The 26,267-nt window shown below is 37.6% G+C and overlaps 3 protein-coding genes and 1 non-coding gene across 5 annotated transcripts; 2 read left to right on the top strand and 2 right to left on the bottom strand.

Annotated features, from left to right (window-relative positions):
- Positions 1-243: 243 nt before the first annotated feature.
- LOC142553553 (uncharacterized) lies at positions 244-18,151 on the top strand. 2 transcript variants are annotated; one of them, XM_075663892.1, is made up of 5 exons: positions 246-720; positions 918-1,053; positions 1,204-1,271; positions 17,207-17,293; positions 17,867-18,151. In XM_075663892.1, the coding sequence occupies exons 1-5, from the start codon at positions 355-357 to the stop codon at positions 17,936-17,938; spliced, it is 729 nt and encodes a 242-aa protein (XP_075520007.1). In that variant the 5' UTR covers positions 246-354; the 3' UTR covers positions 17,939-18,151. The 2 variants fall into 2 exon arrangements, with proteins under 2 accessions (XP_075520008.1, XP_075520007.1); XM_075663893.1 differs by lacking the exon at positions 17,207-17,293 and having other exon boundaries at positions 244-720.
- On the top strand, positions 13,458-13,564 carry LOC142554886 (small nucleolar RNA R71). The gene has a single exon (XR_012822251.1). It is a non-coding gene; the product is annotated as a small nucleolar RNA R71 (small nucleolar RNA).
- A 96-nt stretch (positions 18,152-18,247) lies between the features above and the next one.
- LOC142553552 (neutral/alkaline invertase 3, chloroplastic-like) lies at positions 18,248-23,015 on the bottom strand. Its single transcript, XM_075663891.1, has 7 exons — positions 22,785-23,015; positions 21,507-22,215; positions 20,864-21,029; positions 20,576-20,787; positions 19,206-19,699; positions 19,069-19,117; positions 18,248-18,811 (listed from the first exon to the last, which is right to left on the bottom strand). Exons 2-7 carry the CDS (start codon positions 22,158-22,160, stop codon positions 18,488-18,490), a joined length of 1,899 nt encoding a protein of 632 aa, XP_075520006.1. The 5' UTR covers positions 22,161-22,215; positions 22,785-23,015; the 3' UTR covers positions 18,248-18,487.
- A 589-nt stretch (positions 23,016-23,604) lies between these two features.
- On the bottom strand, positions 23,605-25,973 carry LOC142553550 (uncharacterized). Its single transcript, XM_075663885.1, has 3 exons — positions 25,851-25,973; positions 23,950-24,106; positions 23,605-23,860 (listed from the first exon to the last, which is right to left on the bottom strand). The coding sequence occupies exons 2-3, from the start codon at positions 24,103-24,105 to the stop codon at positions 23,813-23,815; spliced, it is 204 nt and encodes a 67-aa protein (XP_075520000.1). The 5' UTR covers position 24,106; positions 25,851-25,973; the 3' UTR covers positions 23,605-23,812.
- Between the last annotated feature and the right edge of the window lie 294 nt (positions 25,974-26,267).

Raw genomic sequence — 26,267 nt, 5'->3', positions numbered from 1 at the left:
CCTAAAATCTCTAAAAATCTTGGTTTATCTGCCAGCGCAAGTCACAACCGAAAACCGATATCAAGGAATGATGAATCTGCCATTCAAACAAATCTGAAATGATTATTATGAAATTTATTTTCCTGAAATTTCAAGTCAAACGTGAGTTAAAAAGGGGAAAAAAAGAAATGCACACGTAAAAACTAAAATTATTTTTGGATAAATTTTACCAAACTAGAGGACTTTGATTTTCAATCTCTCGTAAAATTATATGCGTATGAATAAATAAAACAAGATTCTCCCTTGATGGGACAAGAACACACCACCACCATTACAAATTCATTATTCCTCTAGCACAGCGGAAAAACATCTTCAATGAAATCCTTATGCACAGCTACTATTTTAATACCAAATACCTTGAAGTTACGAATTTGCCACTACTATCCTAATCTCTCCCTCAAATCTTCGCCATTGCTCCGATATTCAGCCGACACTTCACACACACACAGAGGAAAATCAAGAATACCCGAAAGAATCAAAGCTTCATCAATGGCTTCCACACCATCTACAGCCTCGAGTGATCGTTCACAGACCACTAAGCCATTCTCAGTTCTATTTGTTTGCCTCGGGAACATTTGTAGAAGCCCAGCTGCTGAGGGTGTTTTCAGACATCTTGTCAAGCAGAAGAATCTCGATTCTACATTCTATATTGATTCTGCGGGGACCATCAATTATCATGAGGTTTATATTTCTTCGCTGTTTTTGTTTGTTTTGCGTGTCAGAGATGTCTGAAAGTTGAATCAGAGGATTGACTGAAAAGGGTTCTTGTTAGGACTGACCACATTTAGCATAATTTTTTTTCATACCTGTATTGAATCTGCGGATTCTTGGAATGCTAATGATGCTGTGTGTGTTGTGGTGCTTCTTTGAAAATGAAGGGTAATCCAGCAGATTCAAGAATGAGGGCAGCTTCTAAAAGGCGTGGAATTGAAATAACTTCTATCTCGAGGCCGATTAGGCCGTCTGATTTCAGGGAGTTCGATCTTATTCTTGCTATGGATAGGCAAAACAGAGGTATATTTATCGGTAGAACCTTTTAACTCAATTATGAGTGTGCTTTTATTTCTGAGTTTCTTGCTTTATGATTCTGTTGGTGTTCTTTAAAATATCTTTCAATAATATTTAGCATTTGTTTAATGCTTCAATCGATCTTGTTGGATGAAGAGGATATACTCGAGGCATTTGAGAGGTGGAGGCACAGAGAAGCATTTCCCGTTGATGCGGATAAGAAGGTTGGTTAGTGGACATCGCTCCAAATTTAGTTTATTTTTTTATCTTGAACTATGCATGAAATAATTATCATGGAATAAACTGTTAGGTGAAGTTTGCCAACTGGTTTGAAAAGTTTGTAAAAGTGTGACACAATTGTCGATTGTTGCAGCGTGAGCGTGAATTCCTCCGCAAAAGTAGGTTGCACATTCAGTTGTTTCTAAGAACTTGCATCTATTACCATTTCAAGATATCCCAATGAAAGAGCATTTTTGCTGAGTGTAGAGGTTCTCTTTGGTGAGTTAGATATAATATATCATTGGTTATGCTCTGGGTTGAGATAGATCGAGTTTTCTATATATACTTGTAGTTTAATATTTTTTCAATAAAGATTTGAGGTAGCTTCGACGTAATCCACAACTACTGGTCAGAGACTTGTTGTAAAATTTCTTAGAATTTTGGGTATGTTATGTGGGCACAGCTTTGTCTGATCTTTCACGTTAGAGAAGATTTTTTGAGAATTTTTTGCTAAAGCTAGAGAAGTGATGGCCGAAGATCATAGTTATTTAGGACACAAGGCGCACTAAAGCGCTAGGGTGCCTTGGGGCCTGAGGCACAAGGTGCAAGACGAAGCGTCCGCTTTATCGAAATAAAGCGTATTTGACTCAAATTTTAAAATTCAACATATATAAAATAATTTATACTATTTAAATTAAATATTTTTCACAAAGATAATAAACAACATAAATAAAAATCCATTAAAAGATAATATAGCATCAATCATAATCAGAAAAAAGCTTCAGTCATCTAAAATTAATTAGTAAGTCATAAGTGCATCATAGTATATTAAGGGAAAAAAATTCAAAAATCTAAATCATCAAATTCATCTTCATCCTTCTCGAAAGATGCTTGCACATAATTCAAGTGATTTTAGGTCGTTCAAATTCATATTTTGCAGCACGTTCAATGGCACAAGACGCTGAACTGATCTTTTAATTATCTTATGAATAATGGATCCAATCATCCGAGAAGCAATGGAAGTTGATATTTGTGGCTGGCATTGTCATTTTTTATGAAGCACAGTATGTTGATGGAGTTAGAAAAATCAAGAACCGAGAAAATACATTAAAGTTTTAAACGAACAAAATTTTGTAATTAGGATAAAAAGAAGCATGATAAATTAAAAGTAGTAGCACCACGCCTAGGCAGAGGCGTGCACCTGTTTAAAGTGTTGCGCCTGGGTTATCAACAAGTTCAACGGAACATATTTTTCATTCTGTCGTTACTTAGAGATTATCTATACAGCAAGTAGTTGCATCAAAACCTTTATCAGGAAAGAAGACGGAAAAGATGGAGGATGATGACTGGGAGCTTCTTGACTGACAGATGTTAGATGTTATGTGATTGACCCTAACGAAGAACGTGACACATAACGTGGCGGAGACACAAACCACAAAAGAAATGATGTCCATTTTATTGGACATGTACGAGAAGCAATCGGCAAACAACAAAATACATTTAATGAAAAATTGTTCAACTTGAAAACGGGAGAAGGTGCTTCGGTGGCTAAACACATCAATGAGTTCAACGCGATTGTTTCTCAGCTAACATCGGTTGAAATTAATTTTGATTATGAGATTCGTGCACTTATTCTTTTCTCGTCTTTACCAAATGTTTGGGAACGTATACGAGAAACAGTTAGCGACTCTATTGGGAAAAAAAACTATAATTCACTGATGTCAGGGATCAAATTCTTGCGGAAGAAGTTCTCAGGATGAATTCTGGTGAAGGAACATCATCGAGATCTTTTCTAAATTTCGAGAACAGAGGCAGGGGCAGAAGTGGCAAAAAAAGTTATGACCGATGGCATGCTAGATCCAAGTCCAGAAATGTAAAAGACAAAAACACATTTGAAAAGAATCCGAAGTGGTGGAGTTGTGGTGAGACTGGTCACTTGAAAAAGAAGTGCAAATCAACAAAAAACAATGCAAATGTTGTTACTGAGGAGGTACATGATGTTCTACTACTATCCATAGAAAGCCCAGTTGATTCTTGGGTTATGGACTCGGGAGCTTCGTTCCATACCATTGGTAATCGTGATATTTTCGACAGTTACATTGCTAGTGATTGCGGAAAAGTTTTCTTGGCAGATGGAAAACCTTTGGAAATAGTTGGTATGGTTGATGTCTGTATGAAGATGTCAAATGGATCTGTTTGGAAAATAAACAAAGTCGGGCATATAACCAAAATTGACACACAATCTGATCTCAGTGGGACAGCTTGATGACCAATGCCATAATGTAACCTTTGGTGATGGTTCCTGGAAAGTGAACAAAAGAGCCATGATTGTCGCTCGAGCAAAGAAAATTGGAACATTTTATATGACTACCGGTTGTAGAGATACATTAACGGTCGTGGACGTTGGATTTAATTCAAGTCTATGGCATTGTAAACTTGGGCATATGAGTGAGAAGAGAATGAAGATGCTGGTGTCAAATGAGAAGCAACCCGAATTAAAGATCATTGAACACAAGCTATGTGAAAGCTGTATTTCTGGAAAGTAGAAAAATGTGAGCTTTTCTAAAGCCGACAGAGAACCGAAAGCAGGAAAGTTGGAGATGGTTCATACTGATGTATGGGGACCATCTCTTATCACATATCTTGGAGGCTCAAGATATTATATTACATTTATCGATCATTCGAGCAAGAAAGTTTGGGTTTAATTTATGAAAAATAAATATGATGTTTATGAGACCTTTAAAAGGTGGAAAATCATGTTTGAGAATGAGACAAACTTGAAGATAAAGTACTTACAGTTTGATAACGGTGGTGAATATGAAGATGATGAGTTCAAGAAATATTGTGAACAGAACATGATCAAGATGGAGAAAACCATACTTGGTACAACTCAACAGAATTGTATAGCTGAAAAGATGAATAAAACCCTGAGGAACGCGCTAGGAGCGTGAGATTGCACTCTGGATTGCCAAAATCATTCTGGGTTGATGATGTTAACATTGTAACATATCTGATAAACAGATCCTTCGGTATCGTTTGAATGCAAAATACCCGAAGAGATATGAAGTGGCAAAAAAGTAAACCTTTCTTTCTTGAAAGTGTTTGAATGTTTATCTTATGTTCATAATGATTCAGCTAGCATAGCAAAACTGGATCCGAAATCAAAGAAATGTTTCTGTATTGGTTATGGAGATAATGAGTTTGGTTATCGTTTTCGGGATGACCAAAATTTCGTTCCAAAAGAGGTTTTCGCACAAGGCGTGGTCACGCCTTGTTGAAACACCTCTACTGATTAAAAAAAAAAATAATCGTTCCAGTAGAGGTTTTCGCACAAGGCGTGAGCACGCCTTGTTGAAATACCTCTACTACTGGGAACATATTTTTTTCATATTGTTTGCACAACCACAGTAGAGGTTTTCGCACAAGGCGTGACAATGCCTTGTCGAAATACCTCTACTGCTGGGAACATATCTTTTTTTCTCTTTTTTTTATTAAAAAAAATCTCTATCTCACATAGCACCCTCCATCGCCTATCTCCAAATCCCCTCTCCCATCTCGCGCCACCTTCTCAGCGCCTACGCGACCCACCAGCCGCTCGCCGCTCGTCTGCTCTAACTTCCATAGCTGAGCCACGCAGCAACTAAATCACCACCAATCCCTGTTCGTGCGACCCTCACTCTCACTTCCCCGCCGCAAACACCAACCACCAAGGCGCCACCTTTCTGCGCCAGCCACTCGCGCTTCCTACAACAGCCGAGAACCATCAGCCGTTTGGGTTTGCCAGCGCACCCAGTGCATCACCAGTCCACATCTCCAACGCAACACCATCACGATTATTATCGGTGACATATCTCAATTTCGCACTTTTAATTTCAGTTAGTTGATTTGTCATTGTTGTCTGAATTCGTGGACAATTATCTATTTGTTGGACTTGATTGTGATTTTCTGCTGTGTTGGAGCGTATTGGGAAGTATTGTATTGGTGGGAGAAAATTCTGTTAATTGATACAATTCTTTGAATTCAATGGATATAGGCACGAGTGAGTCACGTTCATATAAAAGGGCTAGGATGGGGAAAGAGATGAATTCGTTACCACCATCTGAATCAAATTTGAATGGTCATTTGACATTCACAAAAAAGTGGAAAAAGATAGATATAAGGCATTATGTAACAAAAGAATTATCCCATGCAAGTATATTCACCACCCCACCATGGAAATGTTGAATATTAAAACTGGTGTGCTTGATTTGATTTGCAACATTGGGTGGGAATCATATTTTTCTGTCTTATGTCCTGCTTATATATAACTTGTGCGTGAATTTTATGCTACTTTTGAATTGGTCAATTTCACACTCTCCAGTCCAGGAGTAGTTCGTTTTAGGTTAATGGGACGCACTTTCAAATTTTCAACCACTAAATTTAACATTGCTTTTGGTTTTATTGAAAATGATTTTGCAAAAACTAATGAATATTTGAATAGTGCGTGTGATTTTCATGATCAATTTTATCCCATTGCCCTTTATCGAGCTATGTCCACACAGGACGATTACGACCCGAGTAAATCCAAAGATTGTTACTTGCACAGCCCAGAGTGAAAATGCATTCACATATTCTTTGCTTTTACTTTTTCGGGTCGAAAAGAGATTCTGTGGGTGTGTGTAGCAGAATTGTTTTTCTTGTGGTGCATGCAAAATAGAATAAAAGTTAATTTGGGTTTTTGGTTGGCTTCTCAGTTTGCTGGTGTCGTTGCTCATAAACGCCATTTGATTCTTGGTTCATTGATTACTGCATTAGCTGTCAACCTGAAGTTGATTGCTCTTGATAAGAATGATCTTCATGTTGCTTGTCCTATACTTCCTCTTGATTTGCGTTGTTTAAAAAATATGGGATTGATAGAACAAGTACAGGGAGTTTTTTCTTTTTGTCCCCAGGTCCAGTGACTGCACGACCCGGCCACCATAATTCTGAATCTGATGGTTCGGATGACCCTTTGGACAAACGTGCGCCTCCACACACATATGCTACTCCATCACGAAGGCGTATCGACGTGGAAACTAGTTGCTTGAAACTAACGTCACTATTTTTAATTTTTTTTTAAATCCAAAATGCAGAAAAATTAAATCAATCATACTAAAAATCAAATAAAAAAAATCAAAAATCCCACAGTCCAGTCAAATTTCTCAGAATCAAATCAAAAACTCACACCTAAACTTGACATTGTCCTCAATGACAAAAAAATAGATGCTCAACTAAAACGATAAAATGGTAGGAAGAGTTAGAGAACTCCCCTGAAAAATGTTGAGCATCGTAAAGAAACATCATCTACTGGTGCGGTGGGGGAAACGGTGGTTCGAATCCCATGTGTCTGTAGAATGCCAACTGATTATGTTCCATTCTGGTCAACCGCTGCTTGATCTCATCTATTTCCACGTCGATACGCTTCGTGATGGAGTAGCTGATGTGTGTGGAGGCGCACGTGAGTCCAAAGGGTCGTCCGAACCATCAGATTCAGAATTGTGGTGGCCGGGTCGTGTAGTCACTGGACCTGGTGGACAAAAAGAAAAAACTCCCTGCACTTGTTCTATCAATCCCATATTTTCTAAACAACGCAAATCAAGAGGAAGCATAGGACAAGCAACATGAAGATCATTCTTATCAAGAGCAATCAACTTCAGGTTGACAGCTAATGCAGTGATCAATGAACCAAGAATCAAATGACGTTTATGAGCAACGACACCAGCAAACACCAAAACCCCAAATTAACTTTTGTTCTATTTTGCATGCACCAAAAGAAAAACAATTCTGCTTTTGTAAACACACCTGCAGAATCTTTTCGACCCGAAAAAGTAAAAGCAAAGAATCTGTGAATGTATTTTCCACTCTGGGCTGTGCAAGTAACAATTTTTGGATTTACTCGGGTCGTAATCGTTCTGTGTGGACATAGCTCGATAAAGGGCAATGGGATTAAATTGATCATGAAAATCACACGCACTATTCAAATATTCATCAGTTTTTGCAAAATCATTTTCAATAAAACCAAAAGCAATATTAAATTCAGTGATTGAAAATTTGAAAGTGCGTCCCATTAACCTAAAACGAACTACTCCTGGACTGGAGAGTGTGAAACTTGCAGCCTTGACCAATTCAAAAGTAGCATAAAATTCACGCACAAGTTCTATATAAGCAGGACATAAGACAGAAAAATATGATTCCCACCCAATGTTGCGAATCAAATCAAGCACTCCAGTATTAATATTCAACAATTCCATGGTGGGGTGGTGAATATACTTGCATGGGTGATTCTTTTTTTACACAATGCCTTATATCTATCTTTTTCCACTTTTGGTGAAGGTCAAATGACCATTCAAATCTGATTCAGATGGTGGTAACGAATTCATCTCTTTCCCCATCCTAACCTTTTTATATGAACGTGACTCACTCGTGCCTATATCCATTGAATTCAAAGAATTGTATCAATTAACAGAATTTTCTCCCACCAATACTTCCCAATACGCTCCAACACAGCAGAAAATCACAATCAAGTCCAACAAATAGATAATTGTCCACGAATTCAGACAACAATGACAAATCAACTAACTGAAATTAAAAGTGCGAAATTGAGAGATGTCACCGATAATAATCGTGATGGTGTTGCGTTGGAGATGTGGACTGGTGATGCACTGGGTTCGCTGGCAAACCCGAACGGCTGATGGTTCTCGGCTTTTGTAGGAGGCGTGAGTGGCTGATGCAGAAAGGTGGCGCCTTGGTGGTTGGTGTTTGCGGTGGAGAAGTGAGAGTGAGGGTCGCACGAACAGGGATTGGTGGTGATTTAGTGGCTGCGTGGCTCGGCTATGGAAGTTAGAGCAGACGAGCGGCTGGTGGGTCGCGTCGGCGCTGTAGAAGGTGGCGTGAGATGGGAAAGGGGATTTGGAGAGAGGCGATGGAGGCTGCTGTGAGAGCGAGAAAAAAAATTAGGTTTAATAAAAAAAAGAGAAAAAAAGATATGTTCCCAGCAGTAGAGGTATTTCAACAAGGCGTGGTCACGCCTTGTGCGGAAACCTCTACTGTGGTTGTGCAAACAATATGAAAAAAATATGTTCCCAGCAGTAGAGGTATTTCAACAAGGCGTGGTCACGCCTTGTGCGAAAACCTCTACTGGAACGAAATATATATATATATTTTAAAATCAGTAGAGGTGTTTCAATAAGGCGTGACCACGCCTTGTGCGAAAACCTCTACTGGAACGAAATAAAAAATAACAAGAACTAAAATTTTGGTTGCCTCCCAAAAGCGCAATTTTTTTAATGTCGTTATGCTCGACATTTTTCGTCCCAACAACTTTCAGAATATTGGGGTTTTTGCAACTCGATTTCTAGTACTTGGGACGCGCTTTCATCTTCATGTAACACCGTCAATCGATGTCCATTCACTTTGAATCTTTTATCGGTATCCAAACTCTTGATTTCCACTGCACCATAAGGGAACACATGAGTAACAACAAATGGACCAATCTATTGAGAACGAAGTTTACCTGACATAAGTTTTAGCCGAGAATTGTACAATAGTACTTTTTGACCAATGCTAAATTGCTTTCGCAAAATCGCGTTGTCATGGAACAACTTCTTTTCTCCTCGTAGATTCTCGAATTCTCATATGCCTCCAATCTTATCTCCTCTAACTCTTGTAGTTGCATTTTTCTCGATGCACTAGCCTCTTCCCAGTTCATATTACAGTTTTTAACTGCCCAATATGCCCTATGTTCAATCTCCACGGGCAAATGACATGATTTCCCAAAAACTAACCTGTAGGGAGACATCCCTATTGGTGTTTTATATGCAGTCCGATAAGCCCAAAGTGCATCATCTAAACGGAGACTCCAATCTTTCCTTCCCGGATTGACTGTTTTTGATAGGATAGACTTGATCTCTCGATTAGAAACTTCGGCTTGGCCATTTGTTTGTGGATGATAGGCTGTGGCAACTCTATGATGCACCTCATATTTTTCATCAAAGCTTCAATTGTTCGATTGCAAAAATAGGTTCCTTGATCATTGGTCCAAAATGGCCACCTCATGCATAATTATGACAGAAAGTCGAGATCGACTTATGTTCAATTTCAGGTACACACCTCCTAATAACTTGATCAGCACAAAATTTCCATAAATGAGGTTCATCCCACACATAATACTTTGTCTCACAACGGATTTTCACTTTACGAGATTTGCTAAGATCATTAGGTAAAATTCCGGTAACCAAGTAATTAACTATGTCTGCATACCAGGGATTCATACATTTCACTTGAAATAGCTGCTCATCAGGAAAAAATTCGGAAAGAGGCAAAACATTATCTTCGTTCACCAACCTACTCAGATGATCAGCTACTGGATTCTCAATTCCTTTCCGATCCTTGATCTCGATGTCGAATTCTTGGAGTAAGAGTATCCAACTTATCAACCTCGGTTTTGACTCCTTTTTTGTCAACAGATATTTCAATGCTGCATGATCAGAAAACACAATTACTTTAGAGCCTAGCAAATATGATCGAAATTTTTCTAAAGCAAAAACAATTGCTAAAAGCTCCTTTTCTGTAGTGGTGTAATTGCACTGCGCCGAGTCCAATGTTCTTGAGGCATAGTATATGACGTGACTCTTCTTATCAACTTTCCGGCCTAGAACAGTCCCCACAGCATAATTGCTCGCATCACACATGATTTCAAAAGGCAAATTCCAATCAGGTGGTTGGATAATAGACGCTATGGTCAACATGTTTTTTAGCTTGTTAAAAGCTTCCTTGCAATCTTCTCCAAACTCGAAGGGTACATCTTTTTGGAGCAACTTGGACATCGGTAGAGCAATCTTTGAGAAATCCTTAATAAACCTGCGGTAAAAACCTGCATGTCCAAGAAAACCTCGAACTTCATTAACGTTAGTGGGGTAGGGTAAATTTGTGATTAAATCAATCTTTGCTTTATTAACCTCAATACCCCTAGAGGAAACCACATGTCCTAACACAACGCCTTCGGTCACCATAAAATGACATTTTTCATAATTCCAAACCAGATTGGTTTCCATACACCTCTTCAAAATCTTGGACAAGTGACTCAAACAATTGTCAAATGAATCCCCACAGACAATGAAATCATCCATAAATACCTCAATACAGTTCTCAATATACTCTGAAAAAATACTAAGCATGCACCTTTGAAATGTACCTGGAGCATGACAAAATCCAAAAAGCATACGTCTGTAGGCAATGTTCCAAAGGGACATGTAAAGGTTGTCTTCTCCTGATCCTCCTGAGCAATGACTATCTGGTAATAACCTGAAAATCCATCAAGAAAACAAAAATAAGTTTTTTCAGCTAGTCTTTCCAATGTTTGATCAATAAAAGGCAAAGGAAAATGATCATTTCTAGTAGCTAAATTAAGCTTTTGAAAGTCAATAACCATACGCCAACCATTTTGCACTCTTGTCGGTACCAACTCATCATTTTGATTTCTTACCACAGTGATACCTGTTTTCTTTGGTACGACATAGATCAGACTCACCCATTTACTATCCGAAATAGGATAGATTGTGCATTCATCTAAAAGCTTGAGAATCTCTTTCATTACCACTTCTTTCATTCCCGGATTCAGTTTTCTTTGGAATTCTCTTACCGATTTGGCATCATCCTTTAAACGAATTCTATGCATGCAAATGGAAGGGTTTATGCCTTTGATGTCCGCCAATGTCCAATCAATTGCCGTCTTATGTTCTCTGAGAATTGTGGTTAATCTCTTTCTTGCTCTTCAGTTAACCTCTTCGAGATGATTACAGGCAAAGTTTCATTGTCACCCATAGATATACTTCAAATGATCTGACAAATCTTTCAATTCCAATTTGGATGCCTGCAAAACAGAGGGTAGCAATTTCTTGTGAGGGGTTAATATTTCGGTCTCTAAATTTGGAACCACAGTTTGTGAGTCCTCATTAGTTTCCGAAATTTCCCAAGCTTCAGCTATCTCTCCTTCCACCTCCAACTGTGCCTGCATGTGAAAACTGTCAATCTCATATGTAGGGATGACAACTTTCCCCACAGGTTTGGGGCCCCGTGGGGAAAACCCAAAACGAGGATGGGGATCCCCGGTTGGTTCGGGTTCGGGGATTTTTTTAAATCTCCGATGTAGTTCGGGGCGGGTATGGGATTACTATCCCCATCACCGAACCCGCCCGGAAAATAATAACAATAATAAAATAATAGTATTATTAGTATTAATAATATAATAATATTATTATTTTTAAAAATATTAATAATATTGTTAGTGATAATATTGATATTAATATTAATATTATCACTAATAATAATATATAATAATAAGTTTTACTTTGAAAAAATTTCCGAATCCGTCATCGTCTAACCATATTAATATTTTTGAAACGGGGATGGAGGCGGGGATGGGAAGTTAATCCCCGAAGTTTCGGGTTTGGGGATTCCATGAACCCGAAAAAGCGGGGATCGGGGCGGGTATGGGGGTGGAGATAGAATTTGGGGACGGGGATGGCAAACCCGTCTCCGCCCCGTCCCATTGCCATCCCTACTCATATGTCTCCTCAAAACATTCCTACACAATTGAATCAACAATATCAATTGAACATATAAAGTGGTTTTCATTTGGGTATTTCATAGCATCAAAAATACTAAATTTCACAATCTCCCCTTCGAATTTGACAGAAAGAGTACCCTCTTCCACATCAATCTTGGTTCTAGCTTTTTTCATGAAAGGTCTCCCAATAAAATCGGCGTTGAAATCGCAGTGGAGTCTTCTTCCATTCGCAATATGTAGAAATCCGAAGGAAATATCAATTCTTTAACCTGCACCAGGACATCCTCCACAACTCCTTCAGGATAAGCATTAGATCGGTCAGCTAATTGAATCACCACTCTAGTTTCTTTTAAAGGACCCAAATTCAAAGCACAATATATTGAATAGGGCATGACATTAATGGATGCACCTAAATCTAGCATGGCACGCTCAATTTTCAGATTTCCAATAACACAAGGCATTGTAAACATACCTGGATCCTTGCATTTGTTTGGCAGTGACTTCTTAATAACCGCGGACACACTATCCCCACGCTTACTTTTTCATCAATTTTCAGCCTCCTCTTGTTAGTGCACAAATCCTTTGAAAATTTAGCATGCCTTGGAATTTGTTTGATGGCATCTATAAGAAGAATGTTGATCTCCACCCTTCTAAAGGTTTCCAACACTTCTTTCTCGTAGTCCATTTTTTTGGAATTTTCCAACCTGGAAGGAAATGGAGGAACAACCGCATTAGAAATAGTAGATGAGAAAGACTTAGAATTTACCTTTGGTTGTTTCTCAGATTCTCCTTCGATCTCTTTAGTTGTGCCTTTTTCTTCAGTATCCTTTGTTGGTGAAGTGTTCTTTTGGTCAATCTCCTTCCTACTCCTCAATACCGTGGCACTTTCATTTTCTTTTGGATTAACCACCGTTTGCGACGGTAGTTTTCCAGAATTCTGAGCTTCCAACTTGCTGACTGATGTAGCGATCTGGGTTCCTAGATTCTGAATGCTGGCCCTCGTTTCCTGTTAAAATTTTTGAGTGTTTTTAGCTAAGGCCTTTACAATTTCGTTTAGAGACATACCTGAGTTGGATGCTTGTTCTGGTGCGTGTTGTTTGTTCCAATTTTGCTGTGGATATCCTTGTTGGCCTCCTTGATTCTTATAGCTGAAATTTTGGATGATCCCCCCATTTTGGATTGTAGCTATTAGAATATGGGTCATATCGATGCTGGGGCTGCCCAGGAAATCCACCAATCGCATTGGCTTGTTGCGTGGGTTCCTCTTGTAGTGACGGACACATATCTGTAGGATGTCCCACCATAGCACATACACCACAAGCTTTTACCTGTTGCACCTGTCCTGCAACCAACTTTTCCAAAATAGATGTCAAAGAATCTAACTTTTGATCGATAGGAGTAACACTTACCTCATTGACTTGTCGTGGAGGGTTGTCTTGCCTAGTACCAAACTGTTGTGCATTGGCAGCCAGCCATGTTGGAGATTAGAGCTCGTGCCTCTTGAGGCGTTTTGTTTACCAATGTACCTCCACTTGCAGCATCAATCATGTTCCTATCAAAGAGTGAGAGACCCTCGTAGAAATATTGGACTAGGAGCTGTTCTGGAATCTGATGTTGAGGGCAACTGGCACATAATTGCTTAAATCTCTCCCAATATTCATATAATGTCTCTCATTGTAACTGTCTAATCCCACAAATGTCCTTCCTGATGTTTGCTGCTCGCGAAGCTTGGAAGAACTTCTCCAAAAATTGTTGTTTCATATTATCCCAAGTCGTTATCGTCTCAGAGGGCAAGTAATAGAGCCAATCCTTAGCTTTGTCGGCTAAAGAGAATGGAAAAGCTCGCAATGAGATTTGTTCCTCGGTAATCCCTTGTGGTTTCATGGCTGTGCACACAATATGAAACTCTTTCAGATGTTTGTGGGGATCTTCACTGCAAGGCCACGAAAAGTAGGCAATACATGATTCAAACCCGATTTTAATTCAAAAGTGGCATCAGTAGTAGGGAATTGAATGCATAATGGCTGTTGAATAACGTTAGGATTAGCTAACTCCCTTAGGGTTTTTTGAACTGGTTCTGCCATTACTTCTTCGTCACTCTCACTTTGTTCTGTCTTAAAATCAAGTTCGGATTCTTTTTCAGTGTCCGTTGACTCCAAGGCTACGTTTAAATCAGGAGATGATGATGATGATGGTTGTTTTCCATGTAGCCTTGCTTCTTTTCTCAATCTTTTCGCTGTCTTCTCGATTTCTAGATTATATTCGAGTTCACCTGTACGAGAAGAACGAGGCATAAAAGAAAATAAAATAACTAAACTCAAATCGATATATGATTTTCATATAATTAAATCATAAATCGACAAATACTTGGAATAACAAGAATATTAAATCTAAGAACGAATACCTCATATTGATAAATTAAACAGTAAAAACAACCTTTAAATCAGACTAGAAAATTAGCCAAGCATGACTCGATTTACAATCTCCATAAAAATAAATAAATAAAGGAAAAGTACTAGAGTCATGGAGAAAATTGGAGGAAATCTTGTGCCCTTCCTTCTCTTCACTTCACGAGAGGTGTGTGTATTGGTTGGAGAGAAAAAATGATTGTGTCACCCGCCGCCTCTTATTGAACGTGAATTGTGTAGGCAAGAAGGGAAATATTTTTGGGTCCAATAAAAAATAGAAAAGCCCACCAATTTCTTAATTAACCCTAATCTTAAAATATAAAATAATAGATAATATCTTATCTAGAGTTTCCCTCCAAGAATTTCCACTAAACCAGACACCATAATTAATTCTTTCAAATCTTGCATAATCTTCACAAAATCCGATTTTCATTTCTTGCAATTTTAGGCAGCTGAAACATAATCACAAGGCGTGGCCACACCTTGTTCCAGGACCTCTTCTCGGTTGGCCATTCTCTTTCACACCTCTATCTTGGAAACTTCTAATGTAATAAACATCACCTTTTTAACTCAAATTTGCTCCAAGACCATAAAAGTTCCTCCTACAATAAAATTACACAAAAATGTATCAATTAAACATATCGGAGGTTGAAATAATGGGAAATATGAAAATAAAAATACTAACTATTACGAGCCTATCAATGACCAAAATCGGAAGATCATTGGAGCAAAGATGTAATCTTCAATAAACAAGTATTGTACAAAGACAAGTCAATCATTGGAGTTGGAGATTAATGTTCTGAAGTCAAAAAGACTGGGGAATTATCATTGACAAATATTCATGTGAATGAATCGAAAAGCAGTAAACAGTATGATTGGATGACAATGAATCCATTTCATCTTGCATGGCTAACTTCCACTTGGTTGAATTATCATTTTGCATTGCCACTTCATAGATATCCAGTTCACTTTTGTCTGTCAGCAAAATATAGTGAAGTGCATGGGGTTATCTTTCAGGTGGTGTAATTGTTCTCGAAGATCTCCTGATTTCAATCACCGAGAGTTGACACAATTTCTGCAAGACAAAAAAACATTACATAACAAGTGGATGTACCGGTTAAAAGAAGAACATAATGGTAGCAAGTGGTACAAGAAAAAACTTGTTATAAAAGGTTTTCGACAAAAGGAAAACATTGATTATACTGAGATTTTCTGTCAAGTGGTTAGGTTAACCACTATCAGGACCACAACTTGGATTAGTGGCAAAAAGAGATTAATATCTGGAGCAGTTAGAGGTAAAGACGACGTTTCTTCATGGTAACCTAGATAAAATTTATATGAAGTAGTCACAGAGATTTGAAGTACTAGGAAAAGATAAAATGGTGTGCAAACTTCAAAAAAGCTTGTACAGTCTCAAACAAGCTCCAAGACAGTGAAACTAGAAGTTTGATGGTTTCTGAAGTGTCAGGCTTATGATTGTTGTTATGTGAAGAAGTTTGATGGTTCTTATATCATTCTGCTATTATATGTAGTTGATATTTTGATAACACAAGCTTGTTTGGAAGAAATTGATCAACTCAAGAAAGAGTTATCAAAAGATTTGGTACGAAGGATTTGGATGGTGCAAATCAAATCCTTGGAATTTGGATGTTAAGAGATCGGGTGAATGAAATCTTGAAGTTCTCTCAAGAAGAGTGTGTGAAAAAGGTGGTTAGGAGATTTAATATGGATTAAGTTAAACCCGTGAGTATTCATTTGGCTAGTCATTTTAAACCAACCAAAGCACATTCACCATCAACGAAGCAAGCTTATATGAACAAGGTTCCTTATGCTTCTGCTGTCGGAAGCCTCGTCTATACAATGGTGTGCACAAGACCAAAAATAGCACATGCAATGGGAGTTGTGAGCAGGTTTATGAGCGATCCGGGAAAACAACACTGGGAAGTAGTTAAATTGATTCTCGAATACTTGAAATGTAATGCTAGTTTATCTTTAAGCTTTAAGATGTCATATTTGGGCTTACAAGGTTTTGTCGATGCCGACATTGGTGGTGACCTGGATAGCAGAAGTTGCACTTTCAACTACTGAGGTTGAGTACGTTGCAGTTACAGAAGCTAGCAAGGACTAGAAATGGTTGAGATCATTTCTAGATGAACTGGGTCAGAAGCTTGAGAATAGCACATTACATTGTGACAGTCATAGTCCTATTCAATTAGCAAAAATCATGTTTGTCATGCTAGGACAAAGCATATACAGGTTTGATACAATTTTATTATATCAATACTGGAAGATGGAATCTTGATGCTTGAAAAGATTTTTGGAAGTATGAATCCAGCCGATACATTCACAAAGGCTGTGACCATTGACAAACTGTCAACTTCAGTTTGACTACAAGTGTAAAAGAGAAGATATGAGTTGTTGCATTGATGGTGTAAAGACATGATTGAAGAAAAATGTTAGGTGAAGTGGGTCAACTGGTTTGAAAACTTTGTAGAAGTGTGACACAATTGTCAATTGTTGCAGCGTAAAGTGTGAATTCCTCCGCAAAAGTAGGTTGTGCATTCAATTGTTTCTAAAAACTTGCATCGATACGTTCTTTGACCATATCAAGATATCCCAATGAAGCTTTTCAGCATCGTAAAATAGAGAGCAAAGAAAATGTTTTATTCTTGAGTGTAGAGGTTCTTTTGTGCGAGGTTGGAATTGTGAGAGATCGAGTGTTTTGTATACACTTGTAATATTTGTTCCAATAAAGATTTGCAAGTAGCTCCGTGGACGTAGTCTATATTGGGTGAACCACACAAATCTTTGCGTTCTTGTTGATTGTTTTAATTCCGCATTTTTTTGGTACTATATTATCATCATAATTATGAGCGCTTCGGCGTAATCCACAACATAAAGCTCACCTTTGGTGCTTGTAATCAACACATGCCTATGGATATTAAAGGTTGAGTTGATGTGTTCCTATTGCAAGAGGCACGATGAAACCGAAGTTCCCGACCCCTATTATGGAGGGCAGCAAGGTTTTGAGAAGGTAATGTTAGATAACACTCCTCTTTGGGAATGATATGTGATATCAAAAACTAGAATGCAGTTCAAAATTTGTATACTCTCTGATATAGAGTTCCTCAACCTAATTTTATCGTGCACGTGCTCCTGCATTTGTGGTCCCTTTTTGTTGAATCGAGACTTAGTTGAGCACTAACCATTACAAGCCAAGGTTGCGTTTGAGCCAGAACAAGGGCTGGTTTCTGTTTTGGTCAAACTTGATTTAACAGATTCGATTGTAGGAATATATTTCTCAGATACTAAAGATATTCCAATACTGGGATTATATTTATTTAATCTACAGTCTGCTAATGAACCGTGACCGTGAAGCTATTGTGGATCTAATTGAATATTTGAAAACATGAGTTTAAACATCTTATTGTCTAACGCCAGAGAACAGTTTGAGTTATCAAGTAGTTGTCTTCTGTTGACATGAGTTTAAACACCCTAGCAACAGCAATATGACTGTTTAGCTGATTCAATCGAATGAGTTACATGTAATGATATTGTTAATTCACTCTTTTTTTCTCCTTGGAAATATTCTACACATCTCTGGCAGGTTCTGGATTTACTTGAAGATGCTTGTGAGTCGCTACTGGATAAAATTGTGGTCAAGGGTCGTCAAGTTTGAGCTTCTTAGCTTTTACCCAAGATGCTGTACATTTTAGATCTTTAGTCCTTGTTATCAACTGCTTGTTCGAAATGTTCATGCAAATTGCATTGTCTGAGCGAACAAAGTAGAGGACTCTACATCCCCAACACCTTGATTTCTTTGTGCACTTTGTTCACCGAAAATTTTATTGTATCTGTTCGGTCCTAAGATTCTAAAAATATAATTTTTTTATTATGTTTCCATTTGTTACATTATCTGAAGGGATGCCAAAGGCTACATATATAATAGAAACTCGAGAGAGCTACAAATGCATCTGAACTTCAGACCTTTTATCCTGGAAAATAATTCTTATATCATACAGCTCGCAAAAGTCAACAAGTATGTGGCCACACCTCTGGTGTGCCACGATCTAAGTCGACTGTTTGAATGGTATCCTAAAATTTGCTTCTCTCCCCTATGAAATCTGGCACAACAAAAATATAGCCAGCATAGGAGAACGGTGGAATGACAAATTATAGTTCAGACAATGAAATTCTGGCTTGTTCACGAAACAAATTATAACGGTACTCAGATAATGAAATTCTGGAATGTTCCTTTTCGTGGTCGGTTTCTCCTTGGAGTGGCTAGTGCACAGGAAAAGGCATTCAAAAGTGCTGTGTCCGCGACGTTAACCAAAATATTTGCTGCAGTTGGGTTGGCAATGAGGAGTTTTGCTACTAGATATCCTGCAATGGACCAAGTTTGAAAGAGGTGTGCCTGTTTCCCGATGAATCTTGCTCCTTGGGTGTCGTAGTATTCGGGCCATTTGTCTCTTGCTAATCTTTTTTCGGCAATCTTGATTGCATTTTCAGCGATCTCTGGTCTCTCCATTTTTATGCATGCCACAGTTAGCTGAAAGAGCATATATATGAATCAATAAAAAATACAAAATCTAATAAATCAAATAGCTGTTGGAACAAAAGCCTGATCACGGAATAATCTATGGTTTTATACTTTCCTCGTTGAAAAGCGAGTATGACATGAAACTAAAAAATGTCACCCTCGTGATTTTTCATATTTATCGTCCTCTGGGAAAAAAATGAAACTTGAACTCTTTTTAGGCCACCGGTATAACACTACTCCTAAGTGGAGTAAACTGAAAAACTAACCTGCCAAAGCAAAGTTGGCCAGGAACCTCCGTTATGGTAAGACCAAGGACTGCAAGGAAAGCAACAACATGTGTTATTAACCGGTTCACAAAATATGATTAACAATACAAGATGAGAACATTAAATTAGAACTGTACGTGTTCTTTGGATCGCTGCCTGTAATTATTCGCCATTCCTTGCCCTCTAATGCTGGGTAACAAAGTTTCATTGGCATGTCTGCTACAAGATCAGACCATTTTGCTTCAATAAGATCCAAAATCGCATGAGACTGTTCGGTTGTAGCAAGACCGCATACTATAGCCCATAAGTTTCCTAGTGAAAATAAACGGAAGTCCATGTGTGCCGGCTGCAGGTTTCCAATAAGATAGCCCCCTTTTTTGGGCATCCATTCTACAAGCCAGGGAGGAATCTGATCTGGGTAGATATTGAACTTATTAACTGCATCAAATGAGTACTCTTCTACCTTGTATCGATATATTTCATTCAGTTTCTTCAAATCAATCCAATAGTATTCTCGGATGTGAATTGATAATGCCACTAGACGATTGTTAAGCGCCTGCACAAGATTAGCTGAAACCTCCTCCGGAACAAGCATCTCACGAGCACAAAGTAGAGCTGAATAGAATAATGACTGCAACAAAGGGCAACATATCAGCACATATGTGTGACACACCTGTGCAATAAATATACTTTGGCCACTTGTTCTTGTGACTCCTTTTCATGTGTTAAATGTGTATCATTGAGCCTGGAGGACATCTCTTGCTTACGGTAATTTTTACGCTTGCTAATAATTCCCAGGTTTTTACCAGTAAATGTCACTGGTCATCCCATCGAGCATAAGCATGAAATATGCATGAGCGAAAAAAAACCATGATCAGGACAACACTTTGGATATTCCATAATTTGTACAAACCTACCTACACCTTGTAACTAGAAAATAGACGGAAAGGTATGAAATGAGATCAAAGCCAACGGTGTGCAGGATATTTTAATTTAAATACCGCATAAAAATATGTAGTTCTGTTATTCTCAAAGGCCATCATTCAATTGCTATTGCAATGAAGGTCTCATGATGTTCTGAGAGAATTTAATGGCATTTCAAACATATGTTCCACGTAGACAAACGGTTACTCAGCCATTGGAATATTGAAACACAAAAAAGTCTTCCAAGAATCGTGACTAGCTAACTTTCACACTTAGATCACAAGGCAGGCTACTAATCAGGAATTGGAGAGAGGGGGGGTGGGGGGTGGGCAGTACACTGGAAATTATGAAATTCGAATACTATATAGAAAGACAAATAATGGGTAACCTGCCACCAGTAGAAATTTTGTTGTATGGTTTTGAGATATTAGGATTGAAGTCCATTTGAGGTGAGACGAACTCTTTAATTTTCTTCAAAAGAATATAAACCAACGGGGAAAAAAAATGGAGAATGGAGAAGAATTAATAGGGGGAAGGAAAGATTGCATAGGACAAAATAGAAGGAACGTCTGAGACAAAACACCTGAATTTCAAGGGGGTGACCATGGATACCCATGCGACGATCGATCATGCATGACCCATCTGTTACCAACAAAGTTGGAAACATATCAAAACCATCTGCCAAACAAAGTTTTAAAATCATTCTGATTCCAGTCTGCACATCAATCCGTTCCTGGACTGAAAGGTCTCCTGAACATTTTCCATATGCTCGTAATAATATGATCCACCACAAACCTGTGAAACCAAGTCTTAAGCTTCTATATGTCCAGATAGTCAGAACGACAAGCCTGCCAAAAATAACAAAACTAACCAGAATCGACTGGTGCCACCCGACCAATTGCTGCCTCACCGAAGTCAGGATCTAAGATCTCTTCAGTTGCAGATTCATCACCATCAAGTGGTACAGTACGCACCTTGAAGCTTGCTGGCATCAGTCCTTGCCCAGGACTATGGCAATCCATGGTTTTCTCCCAGCTCTGAGTCGAACAAAAGAAAACATCCAGAAGAATCAACAGCTATCGCCCCAAGCAGCATTTTCATTCAGTAAATAGCCCTTGTAGTGCAAAAGACTCAGGGATGTATCGGTGTCAGGTGCAGAATTCCAAGCGTGATTTTACTCAAACAGGAAAGGAAAAAATAGACATTTAAAAACTCAAATATCACTTGGTGGATCCACACAATTATGAGGAAGTCCTAACATCTAGAAGTAGAGGCATAGGACAACGAAGCCATGCACAACAACAAAATAATCATAATAGTTTCAAATGTAGTGACAGAAAGAACAGATAAACAAATGACACACAAGCAAAGATACTGGTGCAAATATTTTAGAGAAGATCAGAAACAATCTTAATTTTGCTTTTCAAGCATAGAAATAGTTGATATTGCAGTCACCAAAGTTAACCATCTTGAGAAACCGGAAACTTTTCATCCAATTAAGATAGTAATATTACCTGAAGCTGAAGAGTGTGCAGAATAAAGTTCCGAACAATTTCATACTCTTCTTTTAATAGGAAAGCAATCCCAGAAGGTATAAAATCACGGATAAACACTTGATCATAGTTGAGAGTGTTCGCGACGCATGGATCATTAGCAGCAATGGTTCCAATGGGGTTGCCACAATAATATAACATTGATTCTCGCAACAACTTCCAAGCTTCGTCCTCTAAAGATTCTGCAACTCCTGTAATTGTCGTCTTATTATTTTCTGTCGCATGTGCTGATCCATTGTTGGACGAAAGGCCTTCCTTTTCAGAAACCAAATGCTCTGTTGCCTCATAACTTTGATTTTCAATCATCAATATTTTACTTCCATCTTTCGAAAATGTCTCTATAACACTCTCGGCCCTAATGCAATTGCATTTGAAAGATTTTGACCAGTTACCTGGTTCCTGCCCTCTTACATGTTCTACACCTTTCATCACACGGTTTCCTTCATGATATCGAGTTACCCCACGGCCCTTCCGCAATATGGTTCCATAATCTCCTTTTTTTGCACTTTTGAGACTATATTTAAAGGGGAGCGATGAAGTGAAATTTAAATTTGGGTAAATCTGACATGGCACTGCCCATGATAGAACTTGTAGGGATGTGTCTGAAGCAGCCATCAGAACAGGAACTTCAAAATTTGGTATTTCCGTTGATTAGACTAGTCTGGTGTTCCTAAACAAAGCAACATTCAACTCCATAAGCATAATAATTAAAACATACATTTGCTAAATTGGTAAGTTAATCGATTCACAGGCTTACACAATTCTAACTGATAGAAACACATGAATTTCTAAACAAACCCAGCCTCTTCATATACCAGGCTGAAGTGGACAACATTAACATGAAATAAAAACAAAATAAACTAAAAGAGAATATAATAAGATAGCAGAGACTCAGCACACAGTTTTCAACTTCTCATTCTACGTGCCCTTCTTTGTTGTTACCTCTCCAGTCTGCTCTAAATGATCGCGATCAAACACAAAAATTAACCAAGAAACAATGTCAATACTAACAATCGCAGCATGTCTACCAAAAATATTCCTCTCGTTATTTGCACGAAAAATTATTCCCCCATATAAAAGAGAAAGAACACCGAGAAGAGGAAACGAAATTCAACGAACCAAAAACGAAAACAAAATCCAGAACCGTGTACGATTAAAGAGATTCTTTCATTACAACTATGCACTAAATAAATATAATATCAAACAAGCCCAGCAAACAAATAGTGCTCATTTTCTTACTAGATTTATGAGTGTAAATTCGTATTTGCGGAAAGAATTTAGAGAATCGGAGGAGAATCATGCACAGCGACGGCGGGTGTGGTACGGAGGAAGCCAACTCTTGGCGGAACTGGAAAGATACAGGTTGGGTTTCACCGAGTTTGCGTGATACTCACGACTTTCGGTGCACGTGGACCTTCCGAATTCGTTGAAATAACATGCAATTGGTACACTATAGCAAATAGCACTACATTTGGACCTGTTTTCTGTGGGAACGGATATATATCAAACAAAGAATATTACGTTTTCCTTTGTAAAAATTATTATTATTTATTAAAAGAAGAAAATTTGTGTGAGCGGTAGTATTTTGTGAAACAGATTTTTTATGTGGATCAGTATAACTTTTTATTGTGAATATTGATAAAATTGACTCGTCTCACAGATAAAAATTCGTGAATCGTCTCAGAAAAGACTTACTCGTATTAGAAATGAAATTTAAAAAATGTGTATAAATATATTATTGCTTTTTAAAAATATCGATAAATATATGATTGAAGATATTTTAAAAATGACTAATTTTTTTTTAAAAAAAAAATCATTAATAGAGTTATATAAATAAAAAGTCACCGAATTAATTAGGATAAAAGCCTCAAATTTAGTTATTCATTGCCTTGCATGAAAAAATAGATACGGATCCTTAGAGCCACTGGATTGGATGGTAATGCGGATATCAATTGCCAAGGATAGAGTCGAGGATTGGAGATAGAATTTATATAGGCCTATTCGGTAGTGCTTCCAAAACCAGGACCGCTGAAACTGAAGTGTATCACTGAACCAACAATTCTGTAAATGTTATAAGCACTTTTTTCAAAAGCAAAATCTACCAGGAATAATAAAGTGGCATCATTAACGACGAAGGAAATGTATCAGCTACTGTTAATACTTCTGAAATTCAGAAATTATTGACATTGAACATGCAAATACTTCAAAAACACAAAAAACCATTTTCAAAATGGATTTTTCCATGAACAGAAGACATTATTATATCCTCATTCCTTCTTCCCGATTCCATGGGACATATTATAGATCCCTCTTCCCTGCACGGCATTGTCGATAAAAATTAGTGCTTACGTCAAAGAAATGGATATAAATAAACAAATCGTATGAAGAACAGAAAATAACTCACAATGAGATATAAAGAGGTACCAGCCAAAGCCAGAGGAATGGCAACTGAGGTGATCTTATCAACTGGTCCTTTCAAATAAGTATGCTTGTGAATGCTTTGAAAATACTTTTGCTTCTCGATGAGCTTCTCTCGGGGCCTAAAGGGCGTTTCTGACATCCTGCATCATTTGAACGCTATTTAACTAAAAAATGTCAACAACCTTGCACGATTCTTCTTCCCTCCAGATCCTCGAATCACTCTCACCCCACAAATGGGGGAGAGGATAAGAGTGTGGTCGTGGCAGGTAGACAATAGATATGCAGAAATTTTGAAATAGTAAAATCATCATTTTATTTAACAAAAAATTACAAATTTTGGGGAAAAATTATGGGAAATAGTGGGGTTGAGAAGGAAACAGATCTCGTGTATCTCAAAAGTACACTAAGATTACGGCTTTTTTATACTATGGCAAAGTGGTGAGGGATTTGAGATAGTCCCCTCTTCTTCTGAGGGAAGAAAATTGGAACATTTTGCGCATGTACATAAATCCACACTGCAACTAGCCAAAATAAAATCAGAAAATAACAACCTTATAGTTACCTAACTAACCGGATACCTTCTCAAATATATCAATCTTGGTATAAAAAATTCTAGACAGAAAAAATTACAATCAAGCTCGATTTTCCTTGACGCAAACCTTGGCTTGGCATAGTGAGCTCTTTTACACGATTATTTTAACATCAAATAATGTATATATTTTCGGAGCAGAAAAAGTTTAAAAAAAAAATTGACAACAAATTTCAGCCAAGAAGTTAGACTCGCTACTTTGTGTCTCCCTTGCGGAGTAACATAGGGCAGTTTTCTAGATATTTGAATCCAGACATGCACAAAAATGCACAATATGATTGATGCATACATGGCTCTACAACATCATATATTGGTCAAAGGAATGGAGACTTGGGTGTTCAATAAGTTACTATGTGTTGTACTGTGGTAGATATATCAAAATTAATTACTCATGAGATTTAGCATCCAAAAAATAATGCATAAAAAAAACTCTCATTCACTTAAACTTATAAATAATCATCCGAAACAGAAGAATTTATTTAATGAAAGTTCGTTGATGCCACCGTGCCCTTACAAATGCACGACTATACTAGCAGTCAAACCATTAAAAAAAACCCAACCAGTTTTAGGCAGAGGTTAGGCAATACAAGTTCCAGTTTATTACCAAAAAGCACAAGTACACTGAAAGGAAAGGGGAATGGAGAGAGGCACACTGATGAAGCAGGAGGGCTATGGTAACGCTCCCCCGAATAAAATATCAGCATTTTGATTAACTATTTAAAATATGCAAATTTTGAGACTCGACTTTTTTATATTTTGATAAATATTATATAAATGTTTAGTCTCCCCTGATTAAATTTCTTAAGTCTCCACTCACACGGTACCAAGCTCCACTGAAAAAATTGAAAGAACAACACTAAGTGACAGGAACAAGTGAAAGAAAATTAAAAATATATGAAGTCTCCAAAATACTGTGAAGATAAAATATATTAACAAATGTAGAATGCAAATTAACATGAAAAGCGCAGGCCGGAAAAGTCGCAGGCAATCAAATAAATAAATTATCAGGGAAAAGAATGATAAGCTAATTTTACAACTTCCAATACACATTTATATGCACATGAGATAAATAAGGAACTCCAAAGAAAGGGAAGAATCCAAAAATTTGCGATCTAGACGAGTGGATCCAACAAAAAAATACACAAATTTCAGGCCAAAACCACCGATAATCATATCCCATTATCAAATCCAGATTAATTGACCAACAAAGCTCTTCACTAAGCAAACGTAATCCTGTATGCAAAAAAAGCTGCAACAAATAGAAGATAAATAAAGATTAAGAAAGAGATTTATACCTGATTGCGAGAATTGAAAACCCAAGAGTAGGCGAAAAAGTGCGAAGCGAGAGAACGAACAGAGGGAGGATCAAGGATGAGCAAAATGTGGGAGTGAAGGGCAGAGCACTTGAGATATTAACATGGGCCGACATTTCGGGTAACATTCTGAACATGGGCCAGACAGCTAGATATAAATCGGGATATTGGGTCAACATGTAAAACTTGAGCCCATTAGCCTTGTTATTAAGCCCATATCTTTTGATGATATTTTGTTTATATTTTTCACTCCCGCTCTTTAGATTTCTCAACATATAGTATATTATTATAATTATTATAAAAATAAATGCACCTCAAATAATTATAATAACTACTATTATTATTAAAATTAATTAACAAAAGGAAATATTATGTACAATATAAAAATGGAGATGTCAT

This window comes from Primulina tabacum, chromosome 8 (assembly GCF_025594145.1).
Source record: "Primulina tabacum isolate GXHZ01 chromosome 8, ASM2559414v2, whole genome shotgun sequence".
Taxonomy (NCBI): Eukaryota; Viridiplantae; Streptophyta; class Magnoliopsida; order Lamiales; family Gesneriaceae; genus Primulina; species Primulina tabacum.
This window is presented reverse-complemented; position numbering and strand designations above follow the sequence as displayed.

Coding starts and splice junctions, on each gene's coding strand:
- LOC142553553 (XM_075663892.1), top strand. CDS start 355: ATGAAATCCTTATGCACAGCTACTATTTTAATACCAAATACCTTGAAG. Junction 721..917: donor GGACCATCAATTATCATGAG/GTTTATATTTCT, acceptor TTGAAAATGAAG/GGTAATCCAGCAGATTCAAG. Junction 1,054..1,203: donor TATGGATAGGCAAAACAGAG/GTATATTTATCG, acceptor TGTTGGATGAAG/AGGATATACTCGAGGCATTT.
- LOC142553552 (XM_075663891.1), bottom strand. CDS start 22,160: ATGGCTGCTTCAGACACATCCCTACAAGTTCTATCATGGGCAGTGCCA. Junction 21,030..21,506: donor TGCACACTCTTCAGCTTCAG/GTAATATTACTA, acceptor TGTTCGACTCAG/AGCTGGGAGAAAACCATGGA. Junction 19,118..19,205: donor GGCAGCGATCCAAAGAACAC/GTACAGTTCTAA, acceptor CTTTCCTTGCAG/TCCTTGGTCTTACCATAACG.
- LOC142553550 (XM_075663885.1), bottom strand. CDS start 24,105: ATGTCAGAAACGCCCTTTAGGCCCCGAGAGAAGCTCATCGAGAAGCAA. Junction 23,861..23,949: donor GTACCTCTTTATATCTCATT/GTGAGTTATTTT, acceptor AATGCCGTGCAG/GGAAGAGGGATCTATAATAT.